The sequence below is a fragment of the Sphaeramia orbicularis genome, chromosome 2 (assembly GCF_902148855.1).
Source record: "Sphaeramia orbicularis chromosome 2, fSphaOr1.1, whole genome shotgun sequence".
In the NCBI taxonomy this organism is placed as follows: domain Eukaryota; kingdom Metazoa; phylum Chordata; class Actinopteri; order Kurtiformes; family Apogonidae; genus Sphaeramia; species Sphaeramia orbicularis.
In genome coordinates this window covers 1,324,506-1,338,327 of record NC_043958.1, presented here as the reverse complement: position 1 = coordinate 1,338,327, position 13,822 = coordinate 1,324,506, and the positions used below count along the sequence as shown (strand labels likewise).

Below are 13,822 nucleotides of genomic sequence, written 5' to 3'. Positions count from 1 at the left end.
TGTTGGGATCCCAATTGGTGGGCCCATTGGGGATGAGATATGGGCTGCAGCGTAAGGGGGCAGGTAGAAAAGTCTTTCTTCCCCAGGTGTGCTGCCTCCAGCTCCAGCTACACATAGAGACTGATAAGCCAGCTGCTGGTGCAGAAACGGGGACGGTTGGGATAGAAAGGAGGCCTTGTACGCCATGTCCAAGAAGGGGTACATAGATGCATCGGCATAAGGAGTGAACCATGGCAACCTCAGGAAACTGCTGCCCAACTCTGACGGCTTATCACCGGCCCGGCGTTCTAGCCCAAGCCCATCGACAGGGACAACCAGGGGCTTCTGGAGCCCTGGGGGTGGGTTTTATAAAGTCCAACAAACCCATTTGTGGGTTTCTGTCCTTCAAGCAAAGATACATCAGGTTTGTACAGAAGGTTGTATCCAATAGGGATGGAAGTCCCCGGCTCTTGTGGCTTTTCAACAGAGAGGGGATTGATGCCAGGATAGAAGATTCCTCCAGGAGGGCGGAGGTTTTCCCCAATCAAAGCGTTGCGGTCAATGCTAAGTGCGGCTAGCGGGTTCATCCTGAATGCTGTACTGGCATCCACCTGCAACATAAACAAAAAAGACCAAATGTAACAACAGTAAGTTTCTCAGTACCAGACTCTGTGATGAAATTAGTATTTATATTAGGGATGGTCGATCTGACCAAAAATATTAAATGATGACTTAAGATAGAATAATGACGCCCAATCTGAATCACCTTATGCTAATCATAGATAATTTACAGACAACCTCCAACAGAGTTTTCTCAAGATTTAGGCATCATGTTAAACATTTTAGACCTAAACCTTTCCTTTTTTTTTTTTAATGGAACCTTCCACTGCTACTACTCGACGTAATTCTAAAATGAAAGATGGTTCTTTAATACTTGAACAAATTTTAACCAAGTAATGGAAGAATTTGTGGTATTTTACAAAAAACTTTGGATAATATTTTATAAAGAACTTCCTGTTCTTTGGTTGTTGCTCGTTCATCATATCAGTTCGTGCAGACAGTAACAAAAATCATCCCAATAAATGTCAAATCATTAGATTCAAAGCTGTTTTAAGTTGAAGAACCCATATATCATAATTATCTGATGTACACAGAAACATGGCAACAAGGTAAAAATGACATACAAGACAAGAAAACAGTTAAAACTTTGTAGATCTTTAATCCCATTTGTTATATATTCACTGTGATTATCTCTCAGTCATTGCTAGCAGTGCTTCACTTTATATTTAATTATTTTTCATTTTTAAACATAGAATAATCAGGTGATGCCTTTGAAATAACTATTGTTTTCACTGCAGGCACTAGAAAAATGAATATTATTATAAATAACAATTAAAATGTATTTTATTTTTGTCTAGATGATAAAGAATATATGAAAAATAAATGTAATTCTTTGTTTGGCCATAGCAACCTTGACCTTTGACCATCATCTGTGGGACTTCCTGAAACCGTAACCCTCCCTGAAATGTGACAAACTATTGGCTTAAAATGTTAGCAGTTAAACCGAGTTCAATATTTGTCAGAATCTGCAGTTAAAGTTGGGACAGATTTTCTTCAAACGATTAAAGAGACAACAGAAAAAACGAGATGTACAAGCCACAAAATATGAAATGGATGGATGGACACAGTAGATGATAAATATAAAGTAAATATCATTATTCATTAAACACTATAATGACAATAAGACTAAAACTAATTCATAATTTCTCGTAGTTTTTCCTCTTTTTTTTCGTCCGTATCGTCCTGGATAAGTGGAACATCTGTTGACATCCACAGCCTGTCCCCACCCGCAGTAAAAACACCAACATGTGATTCCTGTTCGTCATCGTCCATCCTTCATTTTCAAGCTCAACGGCAGAACTTGTTGCACAGATTCACCCTTTCCTCACAGTAAACACTGTTAAATACCACGCATTGAAATTCACCTTTCAAGGACAAACGTTAATAAAGGGAGGAGGAAAAACCTCCAGTACAGGACGTGAAGCCTGTGATTTCATTTTTCCTTTCATGGAGAAAATAAGAGCAGCCTTTTTCCTTTTTTTTCCCCTTTTTTTTTTCTTTTTTTCTTTCTTTTTTTTGTATTCCTGGATGACATACGATGCCTGGAGCTACTCTTTCACTCAGTGTCGACAGATCCAGGAAACAGAGATGGAAAAGAGAGGGCGAGAGGGCAGAGAGAGAGGGAGGAAGCCCCAGATAAACAAAGACCAACGGCCAGGGAGACGGCCGGCGCGATATTAAAGAAAAATATAACAGGCTAATTGAATTTCCTGTCACACGGCACAGCGAGCCACCTCTGATTGGCTATCGGCCTCAGGGCCATTAGGAAATTATCCAGACAGCTGCGTGGACGCCTGCAGCAGCGACTGAAACCCACCGATCTGAAACCCAACGCCCAGAAAAACACTCCGACCGCCGCTTTGACGCTCAACGGTCGGCCCTTTTTAACGCAATGACCGGACTCTTTCAGTCCTGATGAGGGCGGTTTCACAATGAAGGGTCACGGAAGACGCAGTGAGATAAAAAAAAAAAAAAAAAAAACGAATTGAAAGCGATGGAAAAGACACAACAAGACATAAAAGACAAGAAAACAACAAGTGTTTGATACATTATTTTTACTATGAATCACTTCCTTGATTTTACTTCAGCCAATCAGAGCAGGGTTATAATGTTGAACTAAAACTAAAACTGAAACTGTCCAACATCTTCCATTCGTTTTGTAAAGGCAACGCCACAGAAAAACTGAATAAAATCCCAAACTTAACGAAGATAAATGAATGAAAACGCTTCAATATGTCGCCTGAGTTCAGAGTTAAAGCCAGAGTTAAAACTAAACATGTTAACCCTTCGAACGCCTAAGTTTTTTTTTTTTTTTTAAATATTCAATTTTGATATGAAGACTTCAAAAAGCCATCTGTTTTATTCATTATGCTGTTTGTTGCAATATTGTGACTTTGGTGCTTAAAGGGTTAAATAAGTATTTCAGTTGAAAACATTTTGTCCATTATTCTGTTAAGTTTTTATTTCGTTGATAATATTGTTCAGTTTTTTGGGGGTGATTTGGGTTTGGGGTTTTTTTCATTTTGGTTTATTTTGTTTGTTTGTTGCCTTTTGTCAATAATTTCAAAAATTTGGTTTATCATTTCTAAGAATTCCTCAATCATTTTTATTGATTCCTTTGATAAGTTTGTTTTGTTGATTATTATGTAATTTTTTTCTCTCTTTTGTTCCTTTTTTTGCATTTATTTTGTTCATTTTACCCTTTAGTTTATAATGTAGAAAATTATTTCTTCATCATTTTGTTGATTATAATGTTAATTTTTCATTTAAGTGCTTTTATTTTCATTTTTGCAGATTTACGGAAAAACAGAATCAAATGCTAAACGTAAAGAAGTTAAATCAATGGACTCTTCAATAACATCTCAGGTCAGAGTTAAACCCAGAGTTAAAACTAAACATGTTGAATAGGTATTTCTGCTGAAAACAAGTAAAAACAACTTTTTTTTTCCTTAAATATGGACATTATTTGATGCAGATTGATAACATTTGTCATTTCATTTTCCAGCTGCCACACTGGATGTAAACCCACCATATGATCAGGGCAATTAATTTAAATAAACTTTATACTGTTGTACATGAGTAAAGACACCAGAAAACTACAAAATGTAAGCAAAGGGAATCAGACACTTATACTTGGTGACTAATCAATTAACTCTGAAATCAAAGGATATTTTCTCAAATTTTACATACTTTACTTTATTTACTTTACATTCATTCGATGTGTGTAAATGAGTAAGGACCACTAATTATATTACATTAAATTATATTATATTATATTTACTAAGCTACTAATATTTGCAATATTTCCATTCATTATCATCTTTTTTTAAATTGATGTCATGCCGTAAAACAATTTAAACCACTTTTCTTTGATGAAAAATGACAAAAATATTCCTAAAATCAAAATAAAACCATACCAGCATATCCATCATCTCCAGAGTAAATTCAAATGTGAGTAAATTTCCATTTCTACATATTTAGAAACATAGAAATAGTGCAAACTCATTGATGGCATCATATAATTAACATCCTATGATATGCAGATGATACTGTAGTATTAGCAGCAAATGGTAATTAAATTAAAGGCAAGGCAAGTTTATTTGTATAGCACATTTCAGCAACAAGGCAATTCAAGGTGCTTCACACAGGACATTGAAATAAAAGAAACAAAAAGAAACACATTTAAAACATTATAAAAGAAACATGAAAAAGGTCATTAAAAACAGCAAGTAAGAAAAACACATAAAATAAAAAAAATAAAAAAAAACATTTAAACATTTTCATATAAAAAATAGCATATTCATTAACTCCAGAGAGTTAAATCCTGTTTCATTTATATAATTAAATTACAAGTGCTCGCATTTTTTTAGTAAAACACCAAAGGAAATTTTGATAAATATAATAAAACTGACTTGTTTTAAGCAACACAAACCTAACAGGGTAATAAACATTTTCTCCCTGTTCCTTTTCATTGAACAAATGATTTAATTTCTGATTTTTCTTGCTGGGAGTGAGTGCTACTATAGATATAATAATTTTTATTGTAATTTCTTTTACCATGCTGTGAGCCTGAAGTCGTCGGATTCTCCGTCAGATAGATTTAATACTTCTCAGCTCGTCATGTCTGCAAAAACAAACAAAACACAATAATTAACACAATCCTACAGAACCTGTTGGAATCTCCTTTCACAAGCAAAAATAAGGACACGAATACAAAAAGAAAGATAAAGAAACCAGATTAAAAGAAAAGACAAAGATTTCAACATTTGACACATAACAGAAGTCACCTGGACACCTAAGATGTGTTTTTTGCTAAATACATAGTCATCTTCATTATCTATATCATGATGCTATTTTCATGTTATCGCATTATAAAATTAGTTTTGTCTTGTTGCATCTTTTAAAACCACAAAAAAACACTTATTATCACAAAAATTAGAAATGATGTAGATAAATACAACAGTGTCATCTGCGTAACATGATGTAGATAAATACAACAGCATCATCTGCGTAATATGATGTGGATAAATACAACAGTGTCATCTGTGTAAAATGATAGTGATAAATACAACAGTGTCATCTGCGTAAAACGATGTAGATAAATACAATAGTGTCATCTGTGTAAAACAATGTAGATAAATACTGCAGCTTCATTTGTGTAACGTGATGTAGATAAATACAACAGCGTCAACTGCGTAAAAAATAGATAAATACTACAGTGTCATCTGTGTAAAATGACGTCAATAACTACACATTATCATCTGCTTAACATGATGTTCATTAATACAACAGCGTCATCTGCGTAAAAATATGTAGACAAATACAACAGCGTCATCTGCGTAACATGGTACAGATCTGTGTGTTTACGTCACATTCACATTTTTACATCATTATAATGTCTTGTGTTTTCAAGTCATTTCTGGTTAAATCATTATCGTGTTTCGTCTTTTACGTTATTTTTGTTTTGTTTAAGAATTTTATATTGTTTTTCTCGTTGGTTCTTTAACAGAATTTCATCCAGTTACATTCCTTATGTCATTTTCATGTTGTTTGCGAATTTGAGTCCTTTATGTTGTTTTCCTCTTGTTGTGAATTTTATGTGTTATGTTGTTTCTCTTGTGGCGAATTTTGGGTCTTAAGTTGTTTTCCTCTTGTTGCAAATTTGGGGGATTTTATGTTGTTTTCCTCATGTTGCGAATTTTGGGTCTTTTATGTTGTTTTCCTCTCGTTGCGAATTTTTTGTTTTGCATGTTGTTTTCCTCTTGTTGCTAATTTTGGGTTTTTATGTTGTTTTCCTCTAGTTGCGAATTTGGGGGATTTTATGTTGTTTTCCTCATGTTGCGAATTTTGGGTCTTTTATATGTTTCCTCTTGTTGCGAATTTTTTGATTATGTTTTCTTGTTGCGAATTTTGGGTCTTTTATGTTGTTTTCCTCTTGTTGCGAATTTGGGGGATTTTATGTTGTTTTCTTCATGTTGCGAATTTTGGGTTTTTTATGTTGTTTTCCTCTCGTTGCAATTTTTTGTTTTTTATGTTGTTTTCCTCTTGTTGCGAATTTTGGGTCTTATATGTTATTTTCCTCTTATTGGAAATTTTGGGTCTTTCATGTTCTCCTCTTGTTGCGAATTTTGGGACTTTCATGTTGTTTTCCTCTTGTTGCAAATTTTGGGTTTTCTATGTAGTTTTCCTTTTTTTGCGAATTTTGAGTCTTCTATGTTGTTTTCCTTTTGTTGCGAATTTTGGGTTTTTTATTTTGTTTTTCTTTTTAACGAATTTTGAGTCTTTTATGTTATTTTCTTCTTGTTGCGAATTTTGTGTTTTTATGTTGTTTTCCTCTCGTTGCAAATTTTGTGTTTTTGGTTTTTTTATTTTGTTGTGTCTTTTATGTCATTTTCCTTTTGTTTATGCGTTTTATGCTGTTTAAATCTTGTTGTCATGTTGTTTATTTGACGTGTTCTGTCATTTTTGTTTCCATTTGTTGTTTTTTCGTTCATTAATCGTACAGATGTGACTCCGACGTTCATCCTCATCTGTTTAAACTGATCTGAGAGTCTGCGTTAGAATCCTGTAGGAAGTGAAACAGCACTGATGATACGAAGATGGACACACACAAACACACACACAGAGACACACAAACACATGAACACACACACACATGCACACACACACAGACAAACACACACAACACATACACACATACAAACACACACACAAACACATACAAACACACACAAACACATGAACACACACAAACAAACACACACACAAACACATGCACACATAAAGACAAACACTCACACAAACACATGCACACATACAGACACACACACACACACAAAGAAACACACACAAACACATGTACACACACAAACAGTCACACAGATACAAATACACAGACACAGAAACAAACACACACACATGCACATACACACACACTGACACACACATACAGACACAAAGAAACAAACACACAGACACACAAACAGTGACACAAGCACACAGTCACACAAACCACACAGACACAACAAACACACACAAACTGACACACAGTTACACACAGACACAAACACACACAGAGTCACACACAGACAAAAACAAAAACACACACACACACACAGTCACACAAACACACACAGCCACACAAACACACACAGTCACACATACACACACACAAACAAAACAGAAAACAAACAAACAAACAAACAAACAAGAAGAGTTTTTTCCTATTTTGTTCAATACTTTCATGACTTTGAATCATTTTTGGATTTTTTGGGATAATTTTTGTTCATTTTTATTCTTTTTTTCTCTTCTGTGGATTATTTTGTTCAGTTTTATTCAGTTTTGTGTATTTTTTGTTTGTTTTTGTGGATGATTTTAATGGTTGTGTTGTTTTCTTCGCTCTGCTCAGACTAAACCTCTGTGATTTAAACCAGACGGCACGTTCGAGGACATCACGTTAATCCCGTTTTCCGACCATTTTTTGTGCATTTCATGGAGTAAACGTCGGATGGATTCGCTGCGAAAACACTCGAGAGATTAATGGACGATGAACGTCCTCGTTATCGGCAGCGACGCCTCGTTAAAGCCACATTTCCCAGCAGGCATTGGGACAAAACCCTGATAAATGCAGGTTCAAAACGGCGCCGCATTCCGTTTCCTCCTGCAGGGATCATTAAAGTTTCATCTCATGAAATTAAAGCAAAACATACGAGGAATCTGAGCGCAAGAACCGACGGAATGAGATGACGAAGAGAACTGGAACAAATGGAAACAAACTGGAAAAGAACCGTAAGAGAACATAAAGAAACTGATAATGAAGAGAACAAACAGGAAATTAAGGAGTGGAACTGGAATTAAACAAGAACGACAAATAAACAAAGAACAAAAATTAGCTATATATAAAAAAAAAAAAACAGAACCATGGGAGAACATTAAAGGAACCCGAAGACAGAACAGTAGGAGAACCAAAGCAACGACTGGAACAAAACATCAACCGACAAGTTTTATTACATAAAAAAAAAACACGAAGAACAGAACAGAAACAAAAATACAAGTGATAGAGAACAAAGAACCAAGGAAGAGAACCACGAAAAAACAAAGAGAAACTGAACAAGAGGAGAACAAACGAAGAACAGATGACTGGAGAACACAAAAATCCACGACTACCTGCCTTTAACTGACTATCGAGGCTCAACGTCAGAAAAAAAAAAAACACGGTAAGATGGAGAACGGAGAACCAACAAGCAGAGCAGAACCACGACAAGAAGAACATCGTTAAAATTGCGGTAAAACATGTGAAGACCAGGTGGGGGTGATCAGTCCAATACAGGACATGGAGGTGTGTTTACAGCCGGGCGAGAACAGAGGGTTCTCAGCTTGTAGAACACCAGTAGAGAACCAATGGAGAACCAAAAGAAAAGCAGTAGAGAACCAATGGAGAACCAACAGGAAAAAAACAGTAAAGAAACAATGGAGAACCAAAAGAAAAAAAACTGCAGAGAACCTATAGAGAACCAAAAGAAAAACAGTAGAGAACCAATGGAGAACCAAAAGAAAAGCAGTAGAGAACCAATGGAGAATCAAATAAAAAGCAGTAGAGAACCAATGGAGAACCCACAAAAAAAGAGTAGAGAATCAATGGAGAACCAAAGAAAAAAGAGTAGAGAACCAAAAGAAAAACAGTAGTGAAGCAATGGAGAACCAAAAGAAAAAAAACTGTAGAGAACCAACGGAGAACCAAAAGAAAAAAAACTGTAGAGAACCAATGGAGAACCAAAAAAAACTGTAGAGAACCAATAGAGAACCAACAGAGAAGCAGTAGAGAACCAATGGAGAACCAAAAGAAAAAAAGAGTAGAGAAGTAATGGAGAACCAAAAAAAAAAACTGTAGAGAACCAATGGAGAACCAAAAGAAAACCAGTAGAAAACCGTGGAGAACCAACAGGAAAAAACTAGTAGAGAATCAATGGAGAACAAATAGAAAAACAGTAGAGAACCAATGGAGAACTAACAGAAAAAAAACAGTAGAGAACCAATGGAGTCCCAACAGTAAAGAACCAACAAAGAACCAAAAGAAAAGCAGCAGAGAACCAGTGGAGAACCAAAACAAAAGCAGAACAGAACCAATAGAGAACCAACAGAAAAGCAGTAGAGAAGCAATGGAGAACCAAAAGAAAAGCAGCAGAGAACCAATGGAGAACGAACAGAGAATAGCAGAGAACCAACGGAGAACCAACAGAAAAAACAAAAGAGAATGAACAGAGAACCAACAGAATAAAACAAAAGAGAACCAATGGAGAACCAACAGAAAAAAACAGCAGAGAACCAATGGAGAACCAACAGAAAACCAGTAGAGAACCAATGGAGAACCAAAAGAAAATAAAACAGTAGCGAACCAATGGGAAACCTAAAGAAAAGCAACAGAGAACCAATGGAGAACGAACAGAAAATAGCAGAGAACCAATGGAGAACCAACAGAAAAAACAAAAGAGAACCAATGGAGAACCAACGGAGAAAACAGTAGAGAACCAATGCAGAACCAACAGGAAAAAAACAGCAGAGAACCAATGGAGAACCAACAGAAAACCAGTAGAGAACCAATGGAGAACCAACAGAGAAGCAGTGGAGAACCAACTGAGAACCAACAGAAAAAAACAGCAGAGCACCAGTGGAGAACCAAAAGATAAAACAGTAGAGAACCAATGGAGAACCAAAAGAAAAGCAGTGGTGAACTAACAGAAAACCGGCAGAGAACCAATGGAGAACCAAGAGAAAAAAACTGTAGAGAACCAATGGAGAACCCAAAGAAAAAAAGAGTAGGGAACCAATGGAGAACCAAAAAACCAGTAGAGAACTAATGGAGAACCAAAGAAAAAAAACAGTAGAGAGCCAATGGAGAACCAATGAAGAACCTCAACATTAACATCTAAAGTGCCCTTGAGCAAATGGGTCCTCATCTGTGAACTTTGACCTTTGTCAGGGGGCGGAGTCATCTTTCAAAAACAAACAGTAGAATTTTTCCTAACGAGGTTTTACCGGCGTCTTATCAAAGTCAAACCGTAAGAAAAAGAGAATGAAACCACGCCTCACCTGGATCAAACACCTGTCGGCTCCGCCCACCAGGGGGACGTCCACAGTGGAGTATCCAAACCGTCAGGGGTCAGAGGTCAGAGAGGGAAAGATCGAAAAACAATCCAAAGATAAACCCTGAAAGAGAGAAAAATGAAAACGAAAGGTCAAAGAAAAGCACAGAAAACAGAAAAATAGAAATAAATTTATCACGCTGAAGTTGATTTTTGTCTGAATCTGTTTCGAGTGAGAAGAAGAAGAAGAAGAAGAAAATGTGCTTAAAATGTCCAGGTTCACGGATATAAACCTCAAATATTAGACGCATTTTCTTCGTAAACGACTTAGTCATTTGATCAACAGTTTAATGTCGTTTCAATGTACTATTATAGATCGCATTTCTGTGGATAGCCGCAAAAAGACGACCAACGCCCATGGAACAGAGACGGTTACAGCTGTTGGCGGCATGGGGAATTCTTTCGGAAACAAAGTTATTGTAACTGTTTATAGTGCATCGATGACGTAACAGGTCTGGAAGGGTTGTCCCATTTCACAGGGGAACGTTTGAAACCCGAGCCTTTGAAACGGAGTTGCAAGGGGTAGTGCCAAGTGTAAGGGCCAAGGGGGAGGGCCAAATGCAAGGGCCAAGTGTAAGGGCCAAGGGGGAGGGGCCAAGTGCAAGGGCCAAGTGTAATGGCCAAGGGGGAGGGGCCAAGTGCAAGGGCCAAGTGTAAGGGCCAAGGGGGAGGGGCCAAGTGCAAGGGCCAAGGGGGAGGGTAAAAGGGAGGACCAAAGGGTAAGGGGGAGGGCTTTTAACACTGGATTCAGAGTTTCAGGTGCAGCTTCGTTAGCCTTTTACTGGAATGTTTTCTGTTCTTATTTAATGAAATAAACTCGTTTAAAAGTTTAAAAGAAGAAGAGGAAATTGGGTTTTCTTTGTCAAATGTTGTGACATAAAAGTTGCTAAATTTAAGTGATTTTTATCTTTTCGTGCCTTTTAAGTTTGCATCCTGTTGCATCTTTGACGATGTTTTTATGTTTTCCTCATAAAAGTGGACAAATGTACCCTCGCCCCGACATAGTAGTAATAATAACAATAATGATAATATATTTAATTGCTAAAGCACTTTTCATTTACAAAATCTCAACGTACAATAAAAATTTCAAAAATTAAAGAACTGATGGACTAGAATAAAATGTTAAAAAAAAGTACCTGTTAAAATGCAGCTTTACTGTTGATTTTTCTCCTTATTTACTGTTAATCAGTGTTTTTCAAACTAGCTCAGAGATGCACTAGCGCTGCCTAGTGGACTGGAGCGGCTACAACTCTTTTGGAGGCTTTAGTAGTCTCATTTCGTCTCTTCTGAGCAGTCAAATCCAATTTTCTTCATTTCTTCAATTTTTTACACTAAGTCTACTCTATGGTCGCATTTGTGGTGCAATTTTGTTTTTGGTTGTGCCTTTTACGAATAATTTTAAACTAAAGTCAAACAACCGGAATTGTCATTTCTGGTAAAAACTATCGAGGTTTCGTATACGAAGGTGGAAAAACTGGAGTCAAAGTCCGAACAGTCCACGACTTTATGACAAATAGAATTAAAAAGTAAAACATGAGAGTTTGTTCGATTTCAGATCCGACACATTCACGAACAGTTTGACTAAAAAAAGCTTCAAACGCACCTTTTTTCTTCTTCTGTGGTTTTATTTAATATCCATCACGTGACCGTCGGGGTCCGGGCTGATCCGTCCTCGTGTCAAACTAAATAAATCCATCCTCATCGATTCGCCGCGCGCGAACGCAGGACGGACGTGCACGCGCACATCCCACTCGCACATACAATCGGAAACACACTCACACGCACGCGCGCCCGCTCAGGAGCACGTGAGGACGGAGGTGTTTCGCTGATTATTCCTTCGCACGCGCACGGGGTCACAACCGAGGAGTCCCAAACTCCGGGACCGGGACCGGACGCGCACGCGCGCACACACCCTGGGCGCGCGCGCTCTGCCACGCGCCTCGCACGGGGGATGAACTCTCCGCGCGTGAGTGTGCGTGTTTTCCGTCCGCGGAGTCCCGGCAGGAAGCGGCGGCGGCGGAGAAAAGCCCCGAGAAGGAAAAAGAACAAATCACAAAACGTCCGCCGTTAAATATCCCTCCGCCACTCCGCACGGTCCTGGGGGGGTCGCGCGCATGGCTCGTGCATTATTCCACATGTCTTTCCTTTCTTTCCGGTGCCGCCGTGCGTCCGTCCGTCCGTCCGTCTGTCTCTGGGCTGCTTCTCCTCCCGTTCTGCCGCTTTCTGCCACCGCGTCAACCGACGCACGGAAAACAGAGCCGCTTCCGCCGCGCGCCTTCACAAGAAAACGGCGCGTGGTCCGGACGCACGAGCGAGACGTGTCAGTGACGCATCCACGTGTCGTCATCAGATTCCCCTCAGTGAACTGAGCTGAAGATCATCATAAACAAACCAACTGGAATTCATCATCATTAACACTCTTGTCATTTCTGATCCAAAACTGAAAAATAAACACATGTAAAAGGAAAAGTGTTCATTTTATTTGGAACATTTCATTTACATAAAAGTAAATATACTCAAACACCCACATTTTAAAATCTTCCTGTTGGAATTTGACAAATATATTAAATCTTTAGAATTATCTATTAAAAAAATAAAGCTCTGACACTGTGGCTGTTCATAAACAGTTCTTTAATATTGACTGAACTCTCTGTTGCATTTATTTATTTGTTTGTTTGTTAGATTTGTTATTTTTATTTATTTATTTACTTTTTTATACTATTTTGTATCTTCTGTTTGTGTCTTTAAATCTACGCATTTTTCTTCAACTTATCTGTTCAAATGTTTTTCCTTTTTGACGTCTTGTTTGTTTGTTTGTTCAAATTTTTGTATTGTTACTCAAACATTTTCAATAAAGTTGGAGAAAAACAAAAACTTGAATATCGTTATCAGGTCGTATTTTTTATTGAGTGATTTTGTTTTCGTTAATAATCGCGACACGTTTTGTTTGTTTTCAGAAAAATCACTGATGTGACAAAAATGTTTTGTTGAATGACTCGACTCATGGTAACGTGAAACTAACAAAACAAAAGAAGCAAACAATTCAGATAAAATAACGTGTTTACGATGTTTTAGTATTGTTCTTACTTTTATATCGTCCGCGTCTTTTTACGTCAGTTTGTCTTGTTGCATCTTTTACGATGTTTTCATCTTGTGACTTTTGCGACATTTACATCTTTTGATGTTGTTTTCATGTTTTGTTTTATGGCGTCGTTGCATGTTTTACAATCTTTTAATGTCATTGCATCTTTTACAATGTTTTCATCTTGCTGCGACTTTTTTGACATTTAATCTCAATTTTCACGTCATTTTGATCTTTTTGCATTTTTCACAATGTTTTCGTCCAGTTCCGTCTTTTACGATGTTTTCGTATTGTCGTGATTTTTATAGTTTTCTCGTTTCATTTTCCGACTTTTCCCAAACCTTTGTTAAGCGCCCAGTGTTGTGTTCAAAACAGGTGCTTTTATTTTGAAAATCCCACCGTTCTTGTTCCTGTGAATCAGGTTTAAATGACGTGAACTTGATGGAACTCAGCTTTTCACAAACAACCTTCAACACTTGGACTTTCTGCTGATTTCCAT

General features: G+C 37.3%; 1 protein-coding gene across 1 annotated transcript in view; it reads right to left on the bottom strand.

The window, feature by feature from the left end:
* LOC115436180 (BCL-6 corepressor-like) overlaps positions 1-12,461 on the bottom strand; it is a 47,932-nt gene extending 35,471 nt beyond the window's left edge. The window contains 5 exon segments of the mRNA XM_030158947.1: positions 3-329; positions 332-590; positions 4,657-4,723; positions 10,189-10,305; positions 11,845-12,461. Coding sequence (XP_030014807.1) covers positions 3-329; positions 332-590; positions 4,657-4,659 — 589 coding nt within the window. The 5' untranslated portion in view covers positions 4,660-4,723; positions 10,189-10,305; positions 11,845-12,461.
* Positions 12,462-13,822: the final 1,361 nt, after the last annotated feature.